Raw genomic sequence first — 27566 nt, forward strand, 5'->3', positions numbered from 1 at the left:
ATATTCAACGGGTGGGGAATGTGTGGCCCTCCAGATGTTGTTGGACTCCAAGTCCCACCAGCCCCAGCCAGCATGGCCACTGGTCAGGGATGATGGGACTTGGTCCAACCAGATCTGGAGGGCTACAGATCCCCTAGCCCCGATATATAAGAATGGCATTAAAATGTTCAGAAAATATGCAGTGAACACTAGCTAGGAATAATACAAAGAAGGGAAAACAAAAATCTTACCATGAAATTGTTCTTTTATCAAAACACAGCAGGCATTTTATATGTAATCATTAAATGTGTATTTTGGGGGTGCCAGTATGAGTGCTCTCTTTTTGCTTCTGGATGGGTAGCCAGTCTGCAAAAGTCATCGTTCAAGCCATGTGACATACAAGTATACATTAGCTGGGAAGATGGCTGGTACCACAGGCTGGTAGATTTTTGTGCCCATCTATTGGCTGATTGACTGCATAGCAAAGGCATTTGTAGTTTATAAAACATAAACAAATGTCCATCTTCCATAATAGCTCTACCATATGCAAAACTAGATTTTAAAGCAGCACTGTATTTCTCAGGACCAGGAGGCCGGTAGTTTTAACAAGTCCAATCTATTCTATGGGGAAAATGTTTTCTGTCCAGCTCAAGACACTTAGTTTAAACAAGTTTTTCAAGATGAATTTATGGACTAAAGAGTAAACAACAAATACAATAAGCATGCCTTTAGCGAAAAGCTTGATGCTGTTAACATCTGTCTGCCTGGCAGAATATCAACAGGTGAAACTTTCCCCATCATTGCACCTCCATGCTGGGTAGGTTTCCCTTTTGGTTTGCTACCTATCATGCAGCTATGTTCAGAAACTTCAGCTGGTCCAGCCTATTGACTGGGGCTCGTTACAGGGAGCACGTGACTCTCTTGTTATAGCTTCACTGGCTACTGGTCTGCTTCCAGGCACGATTCAAAGTGCTGTTTATGACCTATAAAGCCCTATATGGCTTGGGACCAGGCTACCTGAAAGACCGCCCTCCCATACGAACCTGCCCAGGTTTTACGTTTTGGGAGGAGATTTTTCTTTCGGTACCACTGCCATCAACAGTGCGTTTGTGGTGACGTGAGAGAGAGCCTTCTCAGTGGTCCCTCCTGTGGTTTGGAACTCACTACCAAGGAAGGCTACGTTGGCTCCCTCTCTGCACTCCTTCCGCCAACAGGCACAGACATTTTTATTCAAGCAGGCCTTTGGCGTGTAAGCTGGTCTGCTGGATTGGGTGCTGTTTTTATTCTTTTACTGTTGTATTTTTAAATGTGTTTTTAATGTATTGGTTTTATGATTGTTCTAAGTAAGTTTTTATTTTAAAATTTCGGCTCTTATTGTTAGCTGCCTTGAGCACCACTTCCTTGGTCGAAAGATAGGGCATCAATCAAATAAATAAATATTTAAACACATGAAGTCTACGCTCGTAAAAGAATGGCACCATCTCTGCTCTGATGCTTCTGGTTTTCTGTAGTAGTAATTCTCTGGGCCACCCTAATATTCCTGTGAGGAGGAAACCCGCACTTCACGACATTTTACATAAGCCTTTATGTAATAGCAGTCCAGTAGAAGTCCTTTATTTCCTCCTGCGACGTCTGTGCCCTTGATGGAGCCATGGCACTATGGGCTTCTCTGTAGTGGCACCCACCCTCTGGAAAACCGTCCCTTGTGCAGTTCAGGGGCGGGGGAGAAAATGTGGCATCTTTCAAATGCCTCCTAAAAACTCACCTTTTCACCCAGGCTCTTCCTGGGCTGTAACTGCTGTTGGGTTTTACTTTGGTTTTATATGCTACTTTTAAACTTTTACGCTTCATATTATGTTTTATCATGTTGTATTTTATGGTTTTAGTTGTTGTGAACTGCCCAGGGAGCCTTGGTTATTGGGCAGGGGAGATATGATCGCGCTCTTCAAGCACTTGAAAGGCTGTCACAGAGAGGAAGGCCAAGATCTCTTCTCGATCATCCCAGAATGCAGGACACGGAATGATGGGCTCAAGTTACAGGAAGCCAGACTCCGGCTGAACATCAGAAAAAACTTCCTGACTGTTAGAGCAGTACAACAATGGAACCAATTACCTAGGGAGGTGGTGTGCTCTCCCACACTGGAGGCATTCAAGATGAGGCTGGACAGCCACTTGTCAGGGATGCTTTGACTTGGATTCCTGCATGGAGCAGGGGGTTGGACTCGATGGTCTTACAGGCCCCTTCCAACCCTACTATTCTATGATTCTATGAAACGTAATAAATAAATAAACACGTTCCCTTTAGGCTTTGGGTAGCTGCTCGGTCACATGTCAGAGCATTACGCTGTCACTTAAACAGTCCCATATCAGCAGAACAGGATGCAAAGGCAGCTTCTTTTGCTGTGGCCTCATCATCCACTCACCCCTACCAGTTGAAGCAAACAGGATCCTTGTGTTGTGCCACAGAAAGACAGTGGGCCTAAGGTAGGGGAAGTCATGGCTGGATCCTTTTTCATTGCTGTGGGGCTGGTAAGCAGACAGGATGGTTCTCCAAGTTGAGACCTGGCAGCCCTATCATATAGAGATAAGATTCTGGGAAATAGTTGATTTTGCTTTATTGGACTTCCTGGGAAGACTCTCGAAAAAAATGTGAATCCACCCCTCTTAAAACAATAGAAGATGTCTTCTTATAAAATGCAAATGCCAAATAATTAATGGTAAATCATTAAGAATTTGAAAATGTAAATAAGTAAAAAGTAATAACTGTATTAAAGGGAAAATACAGGTTCACAGGCAGGTTCACAATTAATTCTGGGTACCTGGCATAAAAAAATAATGGTCAAGTTGACCTGGATGGTATCCAAAGAAAAAATGCTGATTTAAATCCTTCTCACTAGGGCCAAAAACATATTCAAGTAATGAACAGGTGTGCGACTATATTATTCCAGGTCAAAAGTGTACTTCAGGTTTTCGCATATCAATTAATGAGCAAAAAATATTGTGCAAGGAATACACATCGAAAAGCTTGATATAGAGATCTCTAGAAAAACTTATAGACTTAGGTTTAATTAGCAAATTTTGAGTAAAGAGTTCTCTTCTAATTCAAAATTGATCTTATCTAACCTGAGAGGTGTATGTGTAAGCCTTTTTCGTATGTTCTATTTTTAAAAGAATGTTTAATAACAATGAAATAATTAAGACTGTGAGCTCTGATTTATGGGACAGTAGATAATATTAGTTATGAGCTAATTTCTACACACAAAATGTATAAATATGTGCTGATTTTAGAATGTGGAAGCTTCTTATTAGAAGCTCACCAGGCCTGTGCACCAACTTGGTACTTAGACTAAGATCTCTTTTTTTAAGCTATTAAGACTAGAAGTCTAAGAACAAGAAATGGTTAAGGTGTTCTATTCCTTGTTAAGCTATTAAGATCTAAGAATCTTTAACAGAGCTCTCTTTGATGTCAAGAAATATTTTTATGTTATTTTATGCAACTTATATTTTGATGAGATGTTACAAGCATATTTCTAATAAAAATGAAAAATGGATCAAAAAGATTTTCCTTTACTAACTTTTGTTAGTACAACAAAACCTAGATTGCAACCAACGAAACAATCTTAGGCGTACACTTTGTTTAGAAGTATTTTATTCTGTTATAGGGGATAAACAGGCAGCTAAACGCTCCCAAAGTACTGAACTATAGACAGATAGCTCAGACAAAGTCAATCCATAACAGAATACAATCCTTTCACTGTAGTTACCACACCAGGGTTGAAAAATTAATGTAGTTATTTTCTGCTGGAAATGCACACAAGCTTTGTGAGATGGATTCAGTGTTATAATATGCTATGGTTACATACAATATCTAGCGGAGGGATGGATATATCTGTCTATTTCAATTTCTATAATATTCTCATTTTTAAAGCACAAACTTGATCCATCCTCTTTATACATCAGTTTGCAAATTTTTTAAATCTGCATGAAAATTTATATGCATTTTTGTCTGCTTGAACATTTGTTCACATTCTTATCTGCAATTACCCCTAGTACACACATTTTGGTGTGCATTTTTGAGTGGAGAACTGCATCACAAAATTCTGAGAAGTATGAAAACTGAAGGATAATTGCGCATATTAGTTTTGGAAGTGTAAACTAAAACTAGATCAGTTCGTATTAAGATGTGAACCACATGAATTTTGCCCCCATCCCTAATCTAGCACAGTGAAAATCTCTAGGCATTATACAAGGCATTAAAAGGCCCAGGAGCTCCTTTTTTGGCTTAAGACAGCCTTTCCCAACCTGGTGCCCTCCAGATGTTTTGAACCTCAATTCCCACCAGCCCCAGCAAGCATAGCCAATGGTCAGAAATGCTGGGAGTTGTAGCCCAAAACATCTGGAGGGCACCAAATTGTGTAAGGCTGGCTTGAGAGTGCTCTGCTGTAATTACCAGATGGAAATATTCAGGTTGGCTTGTTTTTTTGGATCTTTAAAATGCACAACTGAATGAAAATGAATGGGGTATTGATGTTGCAGTTCTGCAGACATCTTTGCTTACGCTGGGAATCAGCACCGCTTTCTCATGTTAAGGCATTGCAAGGCTCCTGTAAATTCCTGGGTGGGATCGCAACTCTGTGCAGAAGACGCTCGCATTCATCATCTGCCTGAACGACCCAGTCTCCGACTGCCTTCCATACCTGGCTCACTATGGGGTGAAGGAGCAGCCACTCGATTCAGGCTGTTCTTTGGGGAACCTCTTGCTTCATACTGGAAAGGGATAGGGGCTGGCCCTCGAGGCGGTGGGAGGATGGATTGTCTCTGCTTTATCTTCTCTTGGTTCACCCTGCAGAAGAAACAACAAATCATTCTGATCACCAGGAGATTCTGCTGAGTGAACTAACGGAAGCAGGTCAAATGAAATCTAGTCTGTGATGTTTGATCTGTATTTTATGCAATTATTCCCCCCACCCCATGAGAAATGCCTAGTTGTGGTCCCCAAAATTCCAAGCTGACCCCAAAAGGTTGATATATTTTGCAGCTGACTCAGTTACCGGGCACTCTAAATGTATACATTCTGCAATGTATATAAATTATGCAAATTCAACAGATTTGCAGGTGTTGCTTGTATGTACAACCTAATCCAATAAGTCTATCTGGAAGTAAGTCCTACTGAGTTCAAACCCAAGTATGTGGGTAGTACCAAAGGGGCACAACCGCTAATTTAAACTACGTTGTGCTAGCGTTATCTACTCTAGTACAATGCTAGTAGAACCTGGCACTGAAGAAATAACCCTTGACAAAAAGCAGTAGCTATTAGCCATAGATGTGGTGTCTATTTTCATGACTGTGCAAGCACAGAAAAGCACAGAATTTGATACTGAATCCTGTTCAGCATGCTGAGAATCTCAGCATTGATCAGCGATAGACTTGTAAGGATGTAGGCAATAGCTGGTGAAACTGTAGAAGCCAAAGGATTGTCCAAAGAAGTCAGAGGAGTGTCAGAAGAAGCAGCCAGTGTGTGGGGTTTCAGGGCCTGCATAGCTGTTTCCACTCCACTCCATGTCAAAATCTCTACCAGGCCACTAAGGTTGTATAAGTGACGTTCCCTGTAGAGTCCATTTGCTAGAGTCCTATCAATCCCCATTTCCAGGCAGTGAAAGAAGAAAAACTAAACAGTGACATTTAGTTCAATGATGTCAGAGAAATCACACCAGTAAATGATAGGATTATCTGTGGGCTCATGCTGGTATCTTTCAGGATGTGTTATCTATCAATAGGACCTGTTAGGATGACTCAATTTCCTTAGATTCGTGTGTATCAAAAACAATCCCTCCAACAAACAGCAGCTTTTGCTGCCAGAAGAAATTGACACCATGCCTCGCTTGTTTTTCTTCTAGCCTCATTCAAGTTGTTCAAAGTTGCCCGAGGCTGTGCGTAATTTTGCTACTCTTTATTCCTAACGTGCTCACATCTGAAGTACACACCTAAAGCTTCAGTAGCCTAAAACTGGACAGGAAATTAAACTTGGGCCTGATCATGAACCTTGTGACATCTGTACAGTGGTGCAAGTGATGCTCCCAAGCTACGTGCCGGAGCCTGCCTGTCTGCAGCAGCCACTTACTTCAGCGTCTGCGGCCGTATCTTCTTTCCAAACTTATGGTCAGCAAGTGCACTTTCTATGTCCTCATGAACCATCTCTGCCTAAAACACAAGATCAGGGCAGTCTGAAAAATGGAATGGGCTTGTGGCAGAAGGTACAAATGTGTAAATGCATATGATCAATCTGCCTTATAAACCAATGTGGCTTTAAAATAAAGTTTCATTGTATAATGGCATGCCTTCTTCTCTTTTCCAAATGTTGCTTTCTTGCAAAGGACAAGCATACAGGCCTGGTTTGCCCATAATGCTAACCCATGGTTTATTTAACCCATGGTTTGTTGCCCTACCCAGGGTTTGTCTGGCAGATGATAGAACAGACAGTGATTTGTCTTCTCAATCCCTGGGTTGTTTCTCTCCTCCTTTGCCCCCACAGCCATGATCTAGCCCTGCACACCGCAGCAGGGCTCTCCTATTGTCAGCAATGGTAGGGGGAAGCACTCTCCCTGTCAGCTGAGCTCTGTCTGCAAGGGAAGCCCTGTGCATATCCGGAACGCTGAATAACAGACACTCATCGTGCCACCATTTTTAACATCTAGCCCCAAGCTGCTGAGAACTCTTGCTTTCAAGACACTGTTTTGCTTCCCCCACCTCAGCAAGGGTTGGATCATCTCCGTTTACCTCCACCTCGTCACAGTTAAAGAAGTGAATGTCAGGCTTGTGCTGCTCCGAGTCTTGACACACCAGCAGGAGGATGGAGGAGTATCGCATCTGATTCAGCACAGTTTGGCAGAGCTGGACTGTTGGGAGAAGGAAGTCTTCTAGCTCTTCCTGAAAGGCCATACAGGAGAGAGTGTGACACCAATATTTAAGAACACTGTTTCACTGCAAGCTGCATTCCCCCATTCTAACAGCCATTTCAGGGAGAAGACAATGACTAGTGTGGCATTTGATTCCCTCACAGTAGTTTAAATTCACTAGCAGCTGCCGCCCTCTCACAGAGGAAGATGAGCAGAACGATGGCTGGCCTGGCACAAGCGTACCTTCCGAGCAGAGGCTGAGCAGAGGCTGGTGGAAAGGAGAGGCGAAGTCTTTGCAAGGTGGCCGAGAACCCTTCCTTGTACTACCTCCTCCCCTTGCCGTAAATCAGAACATGGAAACACAATGTCTTCCAGACTTCAGTCGCATCTATGTTTGCAGGGACAGGTAAGCAGCTTGTCTGAGTGAGTAATATACTCTGTCACAGCCTTCCTCAACCAGGCACCCTCCAACTGAGTTGGGTTCAACTCCCATCATCCCCAGCCAATAACCCCCTCTCCAAGTGGCCATGCTGGCTGGGGGTCACGGGAGTTGTAGTCCAACACAGCTGGAGGGCATGAGGTCAGGGAAGGAAACCCTATCAGGTCCCAGCCTGGAGTGTGATCCATCAGACTCCAGAGGCCGATCCTCCAGTGGACATGCTTGGCTAAGAGCCGGACTGGTCATGTGTATGAGTCATTCTGACAAGACCCCTTCCAGGCTTTATTTATTTATTACATTTCTATACTGCCCAATTGCAGAAGCTCTCTTAGAGATAGGCATGACCCCAGTTTCCTTCACTTGCTTCATCAGCATTTTGTTCTTGGGCGTGTTTCCATGCTATGGGCTTCACTTTGTTTGCACCTTTGTTGCGATGTTTCCCCAGTCACATCTTCTCCTTTTCCTGTTTCCACAGCCCTTAAAGACCCGGCTGATCATCGCTGTAGCCTGGGGCTCTGTGTGGTTTCCACTGAGCTCTAATCGAATAATTTTCTTGATGGCTGGGTGGCGGCTGGGTTGGGTCTGATTGCCTCATCAGTGTTCCTGCCTCCTCCTCCTGCCGAGTCCCCCTCCCTCACCCCCTTGTGCTCCGCTCCAGTTAGTGGCTGCTTCTCCCCCCTCACCCCCGCCCGCTGTCTTTGCTCTTCCGTCTTATTCTGGCTTCCCAATGACCCTGCAAGGTGGGCCAGGAGAAGAGATAGTGGCTGGCTTTCTCCCTCACCCTGGTGCTGTTGTTGCTCTTTCCCCTTATCCTGGCTTCCCAATGACCTTGCAAGGTGGGCTAGAAGAAGTAGTCGTGTCTGGCTGGCTTCCCAATCAAAGGCAGTTTTAATACCCACTGAAATTCTAACTGTCAAGCCTTTCTCCTGCGTGGCTGAGAAGGGAGACCCCAAGTAAATGCACTGAAGAGGATGCACTCAGAAGCAAGCCACACAGATTTCAATGGAACTTACTCCCAGGAAAGGAAAGCCGTACAGCCAATGAGTTTACTCAGAAGTAACCCCCGCTAGCACATGCCCACACAAAGTGGGACAAAGCGCTAAAGGGGAAATACACAGGGAGGAAATGGCGAACAGAGCCAGTGGATGATATACTAGTTGTACATCTCTTCATCTCTGCCTCCCTCGCTCCCCCTTCTGCTCCACTCCAGCCCTTTTGTTTTTCCCCCCCTTTAAAGAGAGTTTTAAAGCACACTTTCACTTTAACGAAGGAGTGAAAAAGCTATGTGCAGCATCTCCTCCCCTTTTAAACCCTTTCTCCCCCTAAAGCGGGGATGCGCCATAATGACTCTGTCTCTCTGTGAAGCTGCCTTAACGACTCGCTCTCCTGATTTCCCTGCCACCACCTTGATTGGGAACTTCATAGGGATACCCAGGGTGGGCGGACGCTGCACTTGTATGCCAGGGGTGCTATGAGTGCATCTCTTCATCTCTGCCTGACTGCTCCCACAAGGGCTGGGCTACATGCCCCAGGGGCAGGACTATGATACCAAACCCACTGTGGTTGTGGAAACAGCTCAGTAATGGAGCTGCAGTAAGCAGGAAAAGTCGGACTATAAGCAGTCTCAGAAGAAGCGCGATAAACTGCAGAGCTGGGGCTGAATGGCCCAGAGACCTCACATGGAAACACAGAGACCTCACTGCGCAGCCAGGTTGGCATAAATCGCTGGTGGAAATGCAGCCTGAGGCACTGCTACAGAACTGTGTTTTCCTCAGTCCCTATCTGGAAGAGAGGGTTAACAACCCCCCTTTTCTGTTGCAGATAGACTGTATAGTTAAAAGCTGTCCCAACAAAGTATTTTACAGCAAGACTCCAAATCTGGTATAGATCTCTTAGTGCTATTGTAATGCAAATCAGCTCTCCTGACTGGCACAAAATGCTTTTCCAGAGCAGAATGTATTAATGGCTAATTCATCACCCGGATGGCTTGATTAGATCAGTCCTAAGCATGCACACAAATAATGCAGGCACTGTACTTGTCCTGCACGTACACAGGGTGAAATCAGCCAGCCTTTCTACTTTTGTCCTGGCCAGTTTTAGCATTCATTCAGTCCGGCTTAATACCCTTACAGAAGCCTGTTGCAATTGTTCAGCCCATTGGGAAATAGTGTGCCTTCAGTTAACTAAACATTTGCATACATTCAATGTGGTTCTTCACCTGTCTCCATCTAAAGAAGGAGCTTTGCTGTTCACCTGAGTTTCGCAGTCCAGCAGTCGGATAGATTTGTCATTCACCTGCAGCAGCATCTCTTGCGCCCAGATCTTCTCTTTGGAGGTAAGCTGCTTGAGCTTCCTGATGGCATCATCCACTGTTACAATGGCCTCGCTCTTATCCATGATGAAGGTGGCTAAATGCTGGAGGGGGCAAACCCACAAATCTGAGTAAATAGGAGAGGCCACAAACCAAGTTAACTCCATGTAAAACTGGAGCAGATGGGTTTTATTCAGGGATCACATCTATTCGTGCTTCCAGACAAGAGGTATCTTGTGCTAACAGCCAAAAGGCATGGTGAAGCTATTCTGTCTTTTTTTCTTTAATGGATTTTCCATGATAAGAAAAAGAAGACAGAACAAGTGGTGGCAAGTGGAAGATGACAACATCTGAACCCCCCGGTAACATTCCATACCTTTCTACATGAGGCTTTTAACCTGCCTCCAGCAAAGAGATCATTACCTTGTCATGGTGCTGGAGCTTGAGCACCCCAATGACACCATGAGCTAAACCATGAAGAGACACCCAAGATGGGAAGGTCACGGCAGAGAGGTCAGACTAAATACGATCCCTGGGGAAGGTAACGGCAACCCACCCCAGTATTCTTGCTGTGAAAACTAAATGGATCAGTACAACCAGAGATATGTTGGTATATCATCGGAAGATGGGACTCCCAGTTCGGAAGATGGTTGGAAAATGCTACTGGGGAGGAACAGAGGATAAGTTCAACTAGCCCCAGTTGTGAGGACGCAGCTAGCTCAAAGCCAAAAGGATGGCTAGTGGCCAACGATACTGGTGGTGAACAACGAATCCGATGTTCTAAAGATCAACACACCATAGGAACCCGGAATGTAAGATCAATGAGCCAGGGCAAATTGGATGTGGTTACTGGGGAGATGTCAAGATTAAATATAGACATTTTGGGTGTCAGTGAACTGAAATGGACTGGAATGGGCCGCTTCACATCAGATGACCACCAGATCTACTACTGTGGACAAGAGAACCACAGACAAAATGGAGTAGCCTTCATAATTAATAATAAAGTGGCTAAAGCAGTGCTTGGATACAATCCAAAAAATGATAGAATGATCTCAATTTGAATTCAGGGTAAGCCATTTAACATCACAATGATCCAAATATACGCCCCAACCACAGATGCTGAAGAAGCAGAAGTAGATCAGTTCTATGAGGATCTGCAGCACCTACTGGATAATACGCCAAAAAGAGATGTTAATTTCATTACAGGAGACTGGAATGCTAAGGTGGGTAGTCAAACGACACCTGGAATTACAGGCAAGCATGGTCTGGGAGAACAAAATGAAGCGGGACATAGGCTGATAGAATTTTGCCAAGACAACCCACTGTGCATAACAAACACTCTTTTCCAACAACCTAAAAGACGACTTTATACATGGACTTCACCAGATGGTCGACACCAAAATCAGATTGACTACATCCTTTGTAGCCAAAGGTGGCGGACATCTATACAGTCGGTAAGAACAAGACCTGGAGCTGACTGTAGTTCAGATCACAAACTTCTTATTGCACAATTTAGAATCAGACTAAAGAGAATAGGGAAGACCCACAGATCAGTTAGATATGAGCTCACTAATATTCCTAATGAATATGTAGTGGAGGTGAAGAATAGATTTAAGGGACTAGATTTAGTAGATACGGTCCCGGAAGAACTATGGATAGAAGTTCGCAACATTGTTCAGGAGGCGGCAGCAACAAACGTCCCAAAGAAAAAGGAAACCAAGAAGGCAAGATGGTTGTCTGCTGAGACACTGGAAGCAGCCCAAGCAAGAAGGAAAGCAAAAGGCAACAGTGATAGGGGGAGATATGCCCAATTAAATGCAAAATTCCAGAGGTTAGCCAGAAGAGATAAGGAATTATTTTTAAACAAGCAATGTGCTGAAATTTCAGGATTCATTGCCCCATCAGAGGAGATCATGTCTGCCAAATTTCAGAATGATAGCCACAAGGGTTTTTGTGCAAGGGTGGCCTTGACATTTTGAGGTCTCCAAAAGAGGACATACTTATCTTCCTCTTTTTCTTGTGGACCATTGTTCTGAAATTACAGACAGCCTAGAGTTGTCCCTAAGTAAGAAACCAGAAAAGTTTCAGAAGGATAGGTGCAGCAGTTCATGTGGAAGGGGAGTTCTCCAGTTTGGGGGAGGGAGTGATTTGCTTTCCCTTCCATTCACCCCTTCCCCAATAGTTTTTGGGTAAATTTGGAAGAAAATGCACAGGTCATTAGAGGTGTCCCCCAGGCAAGGAACCTGCAGAGTTTCTGAAGGATATACATGCATTCTAATTTAGAATGACTAGAATTTATTTACATTTCACTAATGTTAGCAGCAGGGGAACATGGGTGGGAAGGTGCTATTGCACTCATGTCCTGCTTGTGGGTTTCCTATGGGCATCTGGTTGGCCACTGTGTGAACAGAATGCTGGACTAGATGGACCTTGGTCTGATGCAACACAGCTCTTCTTATGTTCTTAAAGAGAGAGTGCCTCTGAACATGTGCAGAATGTTTTTCTTTTATCACTGAGCACTTACATTCTCCCCCTGCCAATTCTATTCCTCTCCATGCAACCATCCCTCCTCATCCTACCATCCTGCAGTGACTCTTCATAAAAACAGATGTCTTGTTTTGTGCAACTCTCCTCTACCTCCTCCTTGTTACGCACAAGCTCTCACTGTATCTTCCTCCCCAAAACTTTGTTTGTGCCAAGACTTCACCAGGATTCAGCCAATGAATCTGTTTTCAAAACTAGGGCTAAGTTATCGCGAAACTCTGAGCATGTACTAAGTGCCTTTCCCTCACCACTGAAGCTAGAGTTCATGCAAAAAAAAAACAAAACCCAAACCCACAAACGACAAAACATGCATAGGACTGAGCTGAAAGGGTCAGCTTTCATTAGAAAGAATTGGGTAGGCACTGTATTAAGCCTGTAGTACCATGCTCACCATATTGGTGAGCATATATTGGAATATATATTGGCATATATTTTTTGGCATATATAATTGGCATATATACCCTATTGGAAGATAGATGCTTTTGAACTGTGGTGCTGGAGGAAAATTCTGAGAGTGCCTTGGACTGCAAGAAGATCAAACCAGTCCATACTCCAGGAAATAAAGCCAGACTGCTCACTTGAGAGAATGATATTAAAGGCAAAACTAAAGTACTTTGGCCACACAATGAGAAGACAGGATACCCTGGAGAAGATGCTGATGCTAGGGAAAGTGGAAGGCCAAAGGAAGAGGGGCCGACCAAGGGCAAGATGGATGGATGATATTCTGGAGGTGATGGACCCGACCTTGGGGGAGCTGGGGGTGGCGATGGCCGACAGGTAGCTCTGGCGTGGGCTGGTCCACGAAGTCATGAAGAGTCAGAAGTGACTGAACAAATAAACAACAACAAAACTTTTAACCTCCACCTTTACCAAGGCTTCTGCTTCTGGATTCTTTGAAGGATTAAGATCAGCTCCTTTACATGTGTTTTTTTTTCCAGTTTTTTTTCCCTCTGCCTTTCTATATATGTTCCATTACACAGCCACTAAGTGATGCTGTGGTATAGCAGAATTGTGCAAATACATAAGGCTTCTATAACACCAGTGAGAAAAATACCAGACTTTTGATAATGGTTGAAAAGCACGGGAGAAGTTTTGGAGGATGACGACATCGTGTAAAGGACCCACAAAATACCATGAGTGAGGAATGCTAAGTTCACAATAAAAGCTTCATGTAGAAAGGCTCTCCCTGAATGAGGCAGGCCAATGGCATAATAAAGCCTCATCTGGAAGCACCCAAGATGCTGGTGTCCCATTTGCCTGAACAACAGATATAGATAACAGCAGAATCAGTATAGGTTACTCTGTCCTCTCCTAAGATTGTATGTGTGTGTGTGTGTGTGCGCATGCACATGCGTGCGCGCTTGCTTGTTCATCAATGGACGCATGGGCAGCCATACATCTCACAGCCCATTCCATAGCCTCTAAAGTGGGTTTGCAAAGGAGTTACCTGCAGCCCAATCCTGGCTCCCGGACTAGTGCACCTGTCTCACATACATGCTTGCAAGCATCTGTCGATTGCACTGGCATGTTACATTTTTGGGTGTACACTTAAAAACCTTATTGGGCATACACCTGAAGGATGTAAAGTGCGATTGCTGATATGTTTCCACACTGCATAATTACGTGCTGGTCTTGAGATAGCCAGAGCTAGGAATGCAGCTTTCCGCAGGCAGTAGAAAAACCAGCCAGACATGATGGCACTCGCGGTCATTTCCAGCTTGGCTCTAAACCTGTTGTCCTAGTTAAGAAAGCATTCAGCACATGACATGATCTCTCGGCTTCAGGATTTGCATGAGCTGGGCTATTCTTGTATCAATAACAACACCAGAGACCAGCAAAGAGCCAAACATAAAAGGTAGCGTTTGCCTAATCTTTCTCCCTCTCTGCTTGCCATCGTTACCATATAAAACAGCTGCTCTTCCCAGGCTCAGTAAAAATCATATAATGCTTCCCCCTGTGGTTTTATCAGCCAGCAGAGGGAAGCATGAAGCAAGTGCAAGAGAACACATTTCCCTTTCCCCCATTACAGTCAATTATATCACAGTAGAGTGCAGCTTCCTCGACTAGGATCTCCCCCTGCCACACACACACACACACACACACACACACACACACACACATTTTGGCCCTCTTCTCCAGGGATTCAGCTCCACTCTGCCTTCTCCATTCTAGTCCTGCCAATAAAGCCCGGCCCATTAGTCAGGCTGTGCTCAGTTCTCTTGCCCATACACCTGCCAACTTTTTGCAAATCCAGAAGAGGGAGGTCTAATAAGCTTCTGCATCAGATGCTGATATCCCCTGTTCCCTATGTCTTAATCCATTTTGAGAGGAAAAAGCCAAGAAAACCAGGTTAGATAGTTGGGGCATCTTTAAGCCAGGGGTCCCCAGCTTTTTTGGAGCTGTGGGCACATTTGGGCATTTAAGAAGCTGCTGTGGGCACCACCACAAAATGGCTCCCATGGAGGATGTGGCTAGTTGCATAATGGCTGCTGCCAGGGCCTGGCTAGTCAAAAGAGGTGGAGTGGAGAGAGAAATAGTGAGGCTAGAGGCTTGGAGGGAGGGGGAAATAGCAATGTGCTATTCCCCCCCCCCTATTTCGTAAAGGGGAGAGAAAGAGAAAGAGCAAGGCTAGAAGCCAGAAAGGGAGGGGAAGAAGACTGCCCTAACATTTTCCCAATGGCTTTATTTAAAAAATGGTTTTTGAAGGGGGCAGGGAGTAGAGAACTTTGTGAGCACCACGTTGGGGAACCCCGCTGAAAGCATTCAGACCAGATGCCTAAATGGAAAAGCTGCTGGCAGGGGAAGAATGAAAGTCCTATTTCTCCTACTCCCTCTCTGCTGCACAGTGTCCCCCCCGCCACCCCGAGGAGGCCCTGCAAGGGAGGGATGGGACACTGGGATGGCGTTAGACGCAGGTGCAGTGTAGTCGCATGTAGCTGGCCCATACCTCTGAGAACAACCTTGGCACTCTTGGGGCTGTTTTCAGAGCTGGTGGTCCCCCCACCCCACCCCCACATGTACTTTGGGAGTGTGCAGGCTACTGTCAGGTTTGCATTCCAGGCAGTGCCTATGTGGAGGTGCTGTTTGCATCAATCGGCACCATCGCGGGGGCTGCTAGAGAAGCATAGCGATTGCTACTATTTTTTTATTTGCTTTTAATGGCAAAATTTTAAAAAATCACTAAAATGAAAACAACACCAATCTTAACCTGCACAAAGAGGAAGATCTAAAATGGATTTCATAATAGTATTATAATTATTTGCACACCTGTGTTTATGAACAATACCTATGAGCAACACCCTCATAAACCCAGGTGAGCTGCCACTCGGACAGCAATCACATTTACTCCGATCAAAGTTCAAGGCAAAAGATCACTGCATGACTGAGGAGCCATAACTAATAAGAGATCAAAATGCATTCTGGTTGTTGGAAAGAGTAAAGTCTCCAGTGGAAGTGATTTGCGATCCTTTTATTGCTTATTTACAGAGGACACATCCAGTGCTGGATTCCTAAAAACAAAGGCGCCTGGCTCAAGCCTTCCTGGGAATTATGCTCTCTGCTCCCAAACACTGAATGTGTAAGCAGGTTATCAATGGGCTGTTTTAGACAGGGGAGCATTTAAACATGAAATCCCTGCAACAGAAGGGTTCATGCATTCTCCCATGTAGGATGAGCATGCAAAGGGGAACGGATCACGCCTCCATGCCCCATCTCCTCTCATAGATATGCTCACATGAACCTGTGAACAGAGACTATGCCAGCCTCCCCAACCTGGTGCCCTCCAGATATTTTAGACTTCAACTCCCATCAGCCCCAGCCAGCATGACCAATGTTCAGGAATGATGCGACTTGTAGTCCAAAACATCTGGAGGGCACCAGGTTGGGAGGGCTGCTCTATGCCACATTAGTTTTTACTCCCTAGCATCTCAATGATCTTGTGGCCAAACTAGACATGATGTTAAATGAGTCTTTGCATCTAACATGCAGGTTTTAAAAAATGCAAATAATATCCTCTGGCAGCTAAGAGTGGGCCGGGGTGGGGGTGGGGACGCTGATCTTAATCAGCTTCCTCTAAGCAAATACCAGCTTCAGAAGAGGGTTTTTCCTCAGGACTGCAGCAGGGAATTAAGGGGTAGGTCCCTTCCTCATGTCTTCTCTGACTAATTATCAAATCCCCGCCCCCAGCTGATGCAGCAAGATATCCTATGGCCGTCTAGCCGCTGACTAGCATCCATAGGATTGCTCCCTCCGTGTCAGATCTAGCTTGGTCTGCAGAGGGCAGGGCTGGAAACAAAGCCCTGGGGAACTACAGTTTGTCAAAAAAGGGGTAGATAGAAAATACCGGCCTTGATGAACCAATAATCTTGACTCAGTACAAGGTAGCTTCTGTTATTCACAGCACATTTGACAGTATTTTCCCAAGCCCTGAGCATATCGCTTGATCAGTAATCCAGACAAATGGAGTAGCAAGACTAGTGTCACTGACATTTCTACCTTCGGATCTGAGATCTAGGAGGTTTGCAGCACTGCACATGTATGTGTAGCAATATCATTTCAGAACTCAACTTCAAAAATGACTTCAATAATTCTGAAAGAAAGGAAAAGGTTTTCTAACTTTTCTTTCCAATTTACCCTCCATTTTCAACTTTTCACATTTCAGGCTTTGGGGGAAAAATAAAACCCAATTTTCTGTTTGCTTTCTTCCCACCTCAGGCTTTCACATCTTCTAGTGACCCACACCATACTCCCTACAGATGCCAATGACTCTACACTGTGCATAGGCCATATAAAGAGGAAAATCAGATGATTTTCACAATTTTCATAATAATAATGGTAATAGATCTTGCTTTTTATTGTTTTAAAATTGATTTAAATTGTTGTCCACTACCTTGGTGGATTTTTAGCAAATAAGGCAGTACCTAAATGTTAATAATGATAATCCTCATCACCACCACCAGGGGCATTGTTATAAAAAAGCTCACCTGGGCGTGGGCCCCAGATCTTTTTGAGCTGTCCTCTGGATCTTTTGAGCTGTCCTAATTGCCATTTTTTTTAACATTTTCCCATTGACATGCATTGGAAAACAAAAACGGCCATAACTTTTGTCGTTTGTCGTTTGTATGATAAATACATGAAATTTGGAGGCCTGGTAGCTCCCATGCAACTGATTGGATCTGCCAAATTTCAGGCAGTTAGGTGAAGTGGCTTTTGTGCTAGTCACAGGTACCATGTGCTATTTTCAAGAAAATCTGTCAAAGCAAAGAGCTATAATTTCTTTGTTCTTCCACAAAAGTGTATGGAATTTGGAAACCTAGCAGCCCCTATAGAGATGATTGAGCCTGCCAAATTTCAGACAGTTAGGCCTAGAAGCTTTTGTGCTAGCCACAGGTAAAATGTGCTTTTTCCCAAGTAAAGAGCTATAATTTTTTTGTGCTTCCACATAAATTCATGGAATTTGGGGGCCTAGCAGGCCCTATGGAGTCAATTGAACCTACCACATTTCAGACAGGTCCAGTGGCTTTTGTGCTAGCCATGCATAAATTTTCCTTTTCTCAAAGTCTAAAACAAAAAGTAAAAACTGTCAGGTCATCCAGGGGATTAGAGATCCCAATCAGAAGGTGTTTAAGGTGACCATTAGGAGGCCACTATCCCTAATCTCTGGTGTAGGGTTTTTTTGAGGTGCAAAAAACCTCTCTCCCCCTACTTTTCTTTTCAGCCCTTACATGCCCACTGTTGTGAGCTTGCCTGCAATGAAATTTTGAAGAGGGAGAAGGAAGGGAAGAAAGAGCTCCACATGGAATACTGGTATTTCACACAGCATCTGATTTCACTGCCCCGAACTGGAACCTTTGGATTCTGCTGAAGTTTAGTAGCTTCAGTACAGCAAAGGATTCAATCAGCCTCCACAAACTTTCTCCCCCTCCACTTTAATTTCTCCTAAATAGCTGTAGGACTCAAATAATCCCAAAGGGAGGGTTAGGACTATGTGGTGTCATGATCGAGAAACCGCTGGGGCTTTTAAATAAGTTCTACAGTTTAAAAAAAGCTAGAAAAAGCCTTCCACCACCTCACCTCATAAAGTTAATTTAAGTACATGCAATCCTTACAAACCTTCCACAGCCTCCTACATTCCTCTGAAGGAATGTACTACTTCTGAAAGGAGCCCCTTGGCTTAGGGAATTCTCTCTACCCCACCCCAAATTTCCAATCACCATTCTTCTTTTCTTCTTCCCTCCCCCATCCTGTTCTTTCTTCCTCTTCTTTATTCCACCCAGAGCATATCTTGAGGTATTCTTGAAGAGAATTCTCTTCGGTGGGCAAGAGAAATTCTGAACTGTATTTGACTTTATACAAACAGACAAGAGGGTTGGGTTTTCTCCTTCTCCTCATTCAAGCCTTTGAGAAAAGTGGGTTCACATGGTTGCAGAGAAACAAATCTGGGGCCGTTTTGTTTGTCAGCTGCCATTATCCAGCAACAGGAAGGGCTGCAGCTCAGTGGCAGAGCACACGCTCAGCATGCAGAAGGTCCCAGGCTCAATCCCCAGCATCTCCAGGTAGGGCTAGGAAAGAACCCTGCCTGAAACCCTGGAGAGCCGCTGCTGCCAGTCAGTGTCAACAATTTCGGGCTAGATGGACCCAGGGTCTGACTCAGTGCAAGGCAGCTTCCTATGTTCCTCTGAACAGAAAGCTTTAATAAAAATACGAGTTTTTGGTTTGTTTTTGAAGGGTGCAGGGAGATAAATACTGTTCATTTATACAAGCCTATGAATGCCTACTGAGAAGTCCCATTATGTTTAATGAGGCTTACCCTCAGGAAAGTGTGCATAGGATTCCCACAGAAGTTACTTTTGCAGGGACGTTTGCACCCTGATGTTCTGCATGTTTACTCAGAAATAAGTCCTGAGCTGTGAGCATTGTACTGCAGGCTTAATACAGTGCTTACCCAAGTCCGTCTAATGAATTGACTACTGTTTTAGCGCAGTCCTATGCATGTTTTGTCATCTGTGGGTTTGGGGGGGGGGTTGCATGAACTCTAGCTTCAGTGGTAAGAAAAAGGCACTTCTCTGAATTTTGCAACAGAGGTCTCCAATTAAAAAAATACGTACAAAATACATCTGTTAGAGGTGAGAGTGACGGACCGGGAGCCGGGAGATCCGGGTTCTAGTCCCCACTTGGCCATGGAAGCTCACTGGGTGACTTTGGGCCAGTCACAGACTCTCAGCCCAACCTACCTCACAGGGTTGTTGTTGTGAGGATACAACGGTGAGGAGGAGGATAATGTAAGCCGCCTTGAGTTCCTTGCGAGAGGGAGAAAGGCGGGGTATAAATGCAATAAATAAATAAAATAAATAAATAAATAGTACATGCTCAGAGCTTCTCCATAACTTAACCCTAGTTTTGAAAACAGACTCATTGGCTGAATCCTGGTGAAGTCTTGGCACAAATGAAGTTATGGGGCGGAAGAGACAATGAGAGACTGGGTATAACAAGGAGGAGGTAGAGAAGAGTTACACAAAACAAGACATCTGTTTTTTTGAAGAGTCACTGCAGGATGGTAGGATGAGGAGGGATGGTTGCATGGAGGGGAATAGACATTCCGCATACATTCCGGTAAGCGGAATGTACGTCCTCAGTGGTGAAAGAAAAACATTCTGCACATGTTCAGAGGCACTCTCTATTTAAGAACATAAGAAGAGCCGTGCTGCATCAGACCAAGGTCCATCTAGTCCAGCATTCTGTTCACACAGTGGCCAACCAGATGCCCATAGGAAACCCACAAGCAGGACATGAGTGCAATAGCACCTTCCCACCCATGTTCCCCTGCTGCTAACATTAGTGAAATGTAAATAAATTCTAGTCATTCTAAATTAGAATGCATGTATATCCTTCAGAAACTCTGCAGGTTTCTTGCCTGGGGGACATCTCTAATGACCTGTGCATTTTCTTCCAAATTTACCCAAAAACTATTGAGGAAGGGGTGAACGGAAGGGAAAGCAAATCACTCCTTCCCCCAAACTGGAGAACTCCCCTTCCACATGAACTGCTGCAGCTATCCTTCTGAAACTTTTCTGGTTTCTTACTTAGGGAAAACTCTAGGCTGTCTGTAATTTCAGAACAATGGTCCGCAAGAAAAAGAGGAAGATAAGTATGTCCTCTTTTGGAGACCTCAAAATGTCAAGGCCACCCTTGCACAAAAACCCTTGTGGCTATCATTCTGAAATTTGGCAGACATGATCTCCTCTGATGGGGCAATGAATCCTGAAATTTTTATCCAATTCTTCCAATGAATAAAAAATGTTATTGGCAGTTCCCTTTAAAAGAAAATATAAACTCTGCACCTATTTTTCTGACATTGGGCAGGTGTAATCCCCTTCTAGGGGGCTACTGTGCCTGAAATTATCATCCAGTTCTGACCAAGAGAAAAAAGTTACAATTTTTTTTTCTAATTTCCCATGGTAGTCAACAGGAAGCATAAAGACTCATTTTTCCAAACCTTGACTCAGGTTTGGTGCTGAGCTGAAGTGGCCCGACTACAAATTGGCCAGAGCAGAAGTGGGATGTTTTCCAAAATGCTGAATTGGGGTCTGAGTTGAAGTGGGGTGGGGGGTCAGTGCATACTTCTTATGTATGTATGTAATCTATACACACACGCAAGCACACTGCATGCATGCACCACACACACACACACACACACACACATCTATATTAGACATGCGCTTAGAGTCGTGTGTGTGTGTGTGTGTGTATGCAAATTTGTGTTATGGGCCTGTGCCCCGGATCTTTTAAGACCCTAGCAACGTCCCTGACCACCACCATCATCATCCCAAATGTAAGGTCCCATCACATTTCCTGTGCCAGGTGGAAGCTGCTTTTCCAGGTGCAGCTCCTGTGTAACTGGGGCTACGACAGATATGAAAGATGTGATACACATGCACACGCAGACACACAGCAGCGGCAGCAGCAGATTGCTTAGTACCCAATTTATGCATAATACCCAGTAAGAGCATTCCACTCTTAAAGTTAATGTTAAATAAACTTTTGAAAATGTATTAGGATCAGCTGACAGTCATAGAATAGTGAACTGGCAAAGGGCGGTGTAGTGGACTTTGGCTGGAGAGACCTGACAATGCAAGAGAAAGGGAGAGAAACAACGACCTGGTTTGCACAGAACCCTAAGGGAGCAATCCCATAGTTGCTAGACAGTGGCTAGATGGCCATAGGATTAGTTGGTTTTCAGGAACTGACCTCGGAGCCTGCACTCCGAGGTCGGTTCCCAGAAAAGTGCCTCCCTGCGTGCACACACCCCGCCGCCTTGTAGGCAGTGCGGATCGTCTCGGGCTCCGCACTCGTAACAGCAGCACAGGGTGGGAGGAAAGGGGGAGCTCCCAGGTGCAAGGCAGGGACCTTGGAAGGGCTGGTGCAACACTTCTTATGCATTGTCCGGCCGACCCCCCCCCCACACACACACTCTGAAGCGCCGTGGCTAGACAGCCGAAATCAGCCGTCTAGCCGCAAATGCAGGGCAGCCATAGCACAGAGGCAAAGATCCACTCCACAATCCATCTGCCCTGCATTGGATAAGATTGCTCCCTGAGTCGTGGTTTGTTTAACTCATAGTTTGTTGCCCTACCCAAGGTTTGTCGGGCAGATGATCAAACAAACCACAGGTTTTCCCCCTAATCTCTGAGTGATTTGTTTCCATCCTCCTTCGCCCGCCCCCTCCCAGTATCCCAAATGACTTTGTGGTACTGAAGTACCGGCATGTAGAGCAGCTGTTGTCATTTTTTACCACACTTGCCTGCTGCCTCTGTAGCCTGGTGAGACAACCCATAAACAACCCATGCTACTCGGTTCACATGTAATAACAGCCCATGTTTTAAACAACCCAGAGTTCATAACCCAACAACAAACCATGGGTTCTCTTTCTGGGTTGTTCATAGTTAACAAACTATGGGTTGCTAGTATGGCTGGATTTGCTCATCACAACAACCCAGAACTCAACAACCCATGGATTAAATAAACCATGGATTAGACACAGGTCAACATGTCCACAAACAGCATAAGACCACCATCTTAAGATTTTCCAGGAGTTTTTTGTGCCAGCAACTAGGGAGAAACACTTAATCTCAAAGTCAACAAATCAGATCTAGTAGTTTTCATCTCCACCAGGAGAAGGTCTTTTGTAACTCTAAGATCCACCAACTGGAGCCAGGTACAAAAGCTGTGCACTTGTTTTGAGTACCAGAACTACACACAGTCTTTTCACACAAAAATCCACTTCTGGTTATGCCAAGTGTTCTTTATTTCAGAAGTATAATTATGATGGGGGTGAGGGTGGGGGTGGTTTGGGGAAGTAACAACAAAATGACAGCTAAACTATTGGGTATCAGAAATGCTTGTTGATCAACTGCAAATCACCCAGAGATCCACCAGCAGATCTAAATCCACCTTTTGCCCACCCCTGATCTAGGTAACCTTTGCAAAGGCGCTAGGAATAGGAAAACTATTAGTATTGTTCTGAATACCTAAGTGATGAGAAAGAAGGGCAAAGATCACTAGTCATTATCAGCCTCCAATATCACCAGCACATTATGGGTTGGGCTTCTGCTGTTTGTTCATAGTGAACACTCTGGACAGTGTTGGGCAACATGAATATAAATATATAATTTGAAGGATAAATGGTCTAATATAAATTGCATAACATCAGCAGGATTTCTAATTTACACAAGTTTATTGCTCATCCATATTGAATATCTCTGACTCACCTGCACATGGTACTGTGACGTCTCATGCATAATAACGTTGGAATTGGAGTACTTCTTCCTTTGCTCTGTGAAAGCAAAAAAGAAAAGGGAAAAGGAAACCATGTTTAGCTTTGATGGCTTGTTGGTAGAGCAAGGGCCAAGCTAGATATTGTCTTGGCAGACACGTGGTTTGAAACCCACATAGAGAGGGGCCACAAGGATCTGAGTCAGCCTCCCTCAAGCTGGTGTCCACCAGACGTGTTGGACCTCAACTCCCCTTATCCCCAGCCAGCATGGCCTTTGGAGAGCCACTACCAGTCAGAGTAGACAAGACAGGGTTAAACAGACCAATGGCCTGACACCGTAAGGCAACTCTGTATGTTCACCGTTGCTCAGATAATGGGGAATGTAGAGGCAGGAGAACCACATGTACAGGTGTCTTCTAGAGTAAGGGAAGGTAGATCTCCAGACATTTGGGACTTCAACTCCCAGAAGCTTCTGCCAGCATGGCCAAGGGTCAGGAATGCTGGGAGATGAAGTCCAAAACATCTGGAGACCTACTTTCTGCCCACCCCTGCCCTATAGAGGAGGACTGGTGAGAGGAAGTTGGGACATTTAATCCCTCTCGCATCAACCAATTCTCTCTTGCAAATGCAACCTCAAAGGTAGTCCCTCCCCCTCCCTGCTCCAGTAGAGCTCAGTTCTGGTTCCAAAGGCCAGGTTCTTATATTAGCATTACAAGGGAAAGGCGCACTTGGAAATCCCGTGTTTCCAGTGGAGGCCGGTGGCTCCAATTTCTCTGGGGCTGTGATTCCTTTCTGGGTTTTAGTCAGACCCAGCCAGAACTCTAAAAGAGTTCCCCAAGGTCCTGAACCCTATCCCCAAAATAGGCTCAGCATCTTGGATAGCTCCTTTAGAGTTCTGGCTGGTTCTGACTGAAACTCAGAATGGATTCACAGCCCCACAGAAATCAGAGCCACCAGCCTCCACTGCGTGTTTCCCTCATTTTATCATCAAGGTTGGTCTTGAGCCCCAGCTGTAATGGACACAAACAGGCTCACTGGCTTTCTTCCCCTCCTTTCCCACTGAGTGTGTTAATCAAGCATTGCTAGCAGCAGTACATTCCTGTCATCATCATTCTCATTTTGATCGCACAGACTGTCATATACTTTGCCATGGTTTCTGAACCCACGAATAAACTGGTGTGACTTCTACCAGCTCCCTGGTGAGTGCAAGCTTGTTGAAGAAAAGGGCGTTTGGAAGAACCCAAACAAGCGAGAGAGTTTTATTATTGAGAAAAACCACCAGCTTGTTTGAGGGACCTGATATCAGAGAACCCACTAGCAAACATTCATCTGCAGTGAGGACAAAGCGTGTTTCTACATTAAGCAAAAAACCCGCGAAAACCCACATCCTTTCTTTGCGGGATTTGGAAGGGCTCCTTTACACGGCAGCCACGTGTTTTGAACTGAGGGAGAGCCATCCTCCCCCCCGCCCCAGCATGTGTGCAAAGGAGGGGCGGGGGGAGTCTTGTTTTTGTAGCTTAACTTCTGCTGTACTGTTTTCTCGCAGCCCCCAGGAAACCTCTGACTTACTTCTGAGTAGACATAAAATGTAAGATTGTGCTGTAAGTCTGCAGCCCTTGGCACGCTTATGTGGGAGTAAGCCGCGTTGAACTCAATGGGACTTACTTCTGAGTAGACATAAGATCACCCTGTAAGTCTACAACTCTTGGCACACGTAACTTGGGAGTAAGCCCCACTTAAGTTAATAGGGTGCTCTGAAGCAACAGAGGACGTTGCTTCTGAGCTTGGTGGGGCGGGGGATCAGATGTGTCTCCCTTCATTGCAGGGAGGCTTTTTGCCCTCTTCTCCCTCCAATTGAGAAATGCAGAGGCAGGAGAAGCCTGTCAAATCTCATCCTGACCGTGCCCCCAACAACTGAAAACAAACGCCCACAGCAGGCAGACACAGCGGTTTCTTCCACTATTAGAGAATTTCTTTGGGAAGGTCACGGCGCTCCTGTTCTGTGGGCTGGAAAAAATGCCATGTTGTTTGCATTTGGGGAAAACACTGGATTGGCCAGAGGAAATGGCAGGAAACACCCTGGAGGGTAACGGCATCATCTAAAGAGCCCACAGACTACCGAGAGAAAGCTATCTCAATAGCAGGATAAAAGCTCCATGTGATGAACCCCTATGACTCAGTTTGGTTCCTTCACCTCGATCCAGCAAGAGAAATGTGCAGAAGCAGACTTCTGCTTGCACAGCTGATGCACAGCCACATCGCAAAGCTCATCCCAGCCCCGGTGAAGCAACCAGATTCATCTTTTGGCATGGATATGGATGCATATTCCCCATTCAGGACCATCAGTGATTGCATGTCACTACAGAGTGGTAGGCGGCAGTATTGCAACCGAAACTCTCCCCACGACCTGAGTTCGATCCCAGCGGAAGCCGGGTCTCGGGTAGCCGGCTCAGGTCGACTCAGCCTTCCATCCTTCCGAGGTCGGTAAAATGAGTACCCAGCTTGCTGGGGGAAAGGTAGACATGACTGGGGAAGGCAATGGCAAACCACCCCGCTATAGTCTGCCATGAAAACGCCAGCGCAAGTGGCGTCCCTCTAGGGGTCAGTAATGACCCGGTGCTTGCACAGGAGGAACCTTTCCTTTCCTTTTTCAAAAAAGAGAAAGAAAAATCCCTCACAGACCTATGGAAATGGCAGGGCTGGAGGAAATGGCAGGAGACACCCTGGAGGGTGACAGCATCATCTACAGAGCCCGCAGACTTCCAAGAGAGAGCCGTCTCAACAGCAGGATAAAAGCTCCGTGTGATGAACCCCCAAGAATGTGTTTTCTGCTGTTTCTTTAAGAGAGGCACATGTTTCTTACCTTTTCCATACCCCGGTGCAAGCCCGTTTTCTCACCTTCCCCAGATTGCACCACAAACAAAAGCTCCAGGAAAGGAATATGTGTGTTGCTGGGCATCCTCTTTGCTAGAGGGCAAGGACACCCCCAGACAACCATGCTTTATTTAAAAAAACCTTTTTTCCAGCTAATATAGGCATGTACAGGCATGAGGACTAGCAATATTTTTTGTGGGCTGGTAACTTCTGTGGACTTATTTGCTGGGCTGCTCTAGTTGGACAGAAAACAAATCAATGAATGTAGTGTGGGAAATAAATCTTAAGTTATCACCTTCAGTTCTCTGGAAGAACTATAGTCTGTGTACAACCTCAAACACATACAGTGCAATTCTCATTGTTTCTCCCAAACAAAACAAACAAATAAAACTGTGAAGCATGATGAGCAAGACTAAATGACATCTTAAACACCAACTATAAAAATAAAATGACCCCCCAAACACATCCCTCTATGTGTGCCTTCAAAGTGGCATTACTACCGATATAAGTAGGAGTGTTATTTGCATCATAACATGACAGCAGGAGAGTTGAGGGAATGAAGGAGTGAGATATTAGGACAACAGAAGAGGAAAATGAACATTCAAGAAGAATGTTTTTGCTCAGCAATTCCTGCTGGGAGGAACTGTTGCAACAGAAATGGTCTTGCTTTTACATAACAGACAGCCTGTTCCACAAAACAGTTGGATTAAGCTAGATCAATCCCAACAAACCTGCTTGAATTCAAGTACTTAAGTCAATATCCAAAGAATTGCACAAGTAAGTTTGGACCCCAAGGGGACTTTAGGCTTGTGTTTCTTGAAGAGCAGCCCTCCATATGACATGGCAAATCACTTTTGAAACTGCTGAGGAAACTCTCCAAAACAATGACTGGTTCACACCTAATGACAACCCATGGTTTAATTAGCCCATGGGTTGTTGCCTTACCCAGAGTTAACCCACGATTTGACTGCCAGACAATTGAGCAAACTACTGGATGTTTCATCAATTCCTGGGTTGTTTGGTTCCCTCCCCCTTTGCCAGCTCCCTCCCTAAATGCTTTTGCAACAGTGGTGCTGTTCACATGTAATGACAAACCATCGTTTTAAAAACTGATGGGTTGTTGTGCATGAGTGGGAGCGAGCGGGTGCACTCCTGTAGTGTGGCTGGCTTTTCTACTTTTACTCATCAACCCATGATTGGTTCAACAACCAACAATCAGCTCCTGCTGAGCCCAAACCTCTGGGTTTTTTAGGGTCTAAACAAATCAGCAGTTAACCCATGGTTTGTTCCAGTGTAACCCACATATCTTATCCTACAATGCACTATGCAGTATATAGGGTTAATGAGGCTTCTAATCTAAATGCTCTGGATGATGTTATAAAGCAGAAAAGTGTGTTCTAATGAATATAGATGGTAGCATTTAAAAGGGAAACTCTGAGAATCCTTGCTTTTATTCTGCAAAGTTCATCTTTCTAGGTCTCTAGGCTACAGAATAAACCTTAACAGTCCAATGCTATACATCTCTATTCAGAAGTAAGCTCCATTGAGTTACTCCCAGGTGAGTATAAGATTGCAGCCCAAAATACGATTCCAGGGTTCTCCCCACCTAAAATCTTTGGCTGTCATGGAGATACGACTACACTAGCCACTCACCATGACTGCTGTTCTTTATGTCTTCTTTATATCATTAGGGTGCAATGTACATCATCTATTTCTGGAGAGAAGTGAAGCTCGCTAAGATCACTTTAGCTT

General features: G+C 44.8%; 1 protein-coding gene across 2 annotated transcripts in view; it reads right to left on the reverse strand.

The window, feature by feature from the left end:
* The window catches only part of EPS8L2 (EPS8 signaling adaptor L2), a 131797-nt gene that overhangs the window by 39220 nt on the left and 65011 nt on the right, over positions 1 to 27566 (reverse strand). Inside the window, exons 4-8 of one of the 2 annotated variants that reach the window (XM_084857019.1) lie at positions 22936 to 23000; positions 9610 to 9729; positions 6757 to 6906; positions 6101 to 6180; positions 4677 to 4822 (exon numbers count right to left, since the gene is read on the reverse strand). In XM_084857019.1, the coding sequence (XP_084713145.1) occupies positions 4677 to 4822; positions 6101 to 6180; positions 6757 to 6906; positions 9610 to 9729; positions 22936 to 23000 (561 nt within the window). Of the gene's footprint in view, positions 1 to 4676; positions 4823 to 6100; positions 6181 to 6756; positions 6907 to 9567; positions 9730 to 22935; positions 23001 to 27566 lie in introns of both variants that reach the window. The other variant, XM_084857011.1, reaches the window with a different exon arrangement.

This window comes from Heloderma suspectum, chromosome 1 (genome assembly GCF_057233095.1).
Source record: "Heloderma suspectum isolate Gila_16-S chromosome 1, 16-S_ref, whole genome shotgun sequence".
NCBI lineage: Eukaryota > Metazoa > Chordata > Lepidosauria > Squamata > Helodermatidae > Heloderma > Heloderma suspectum.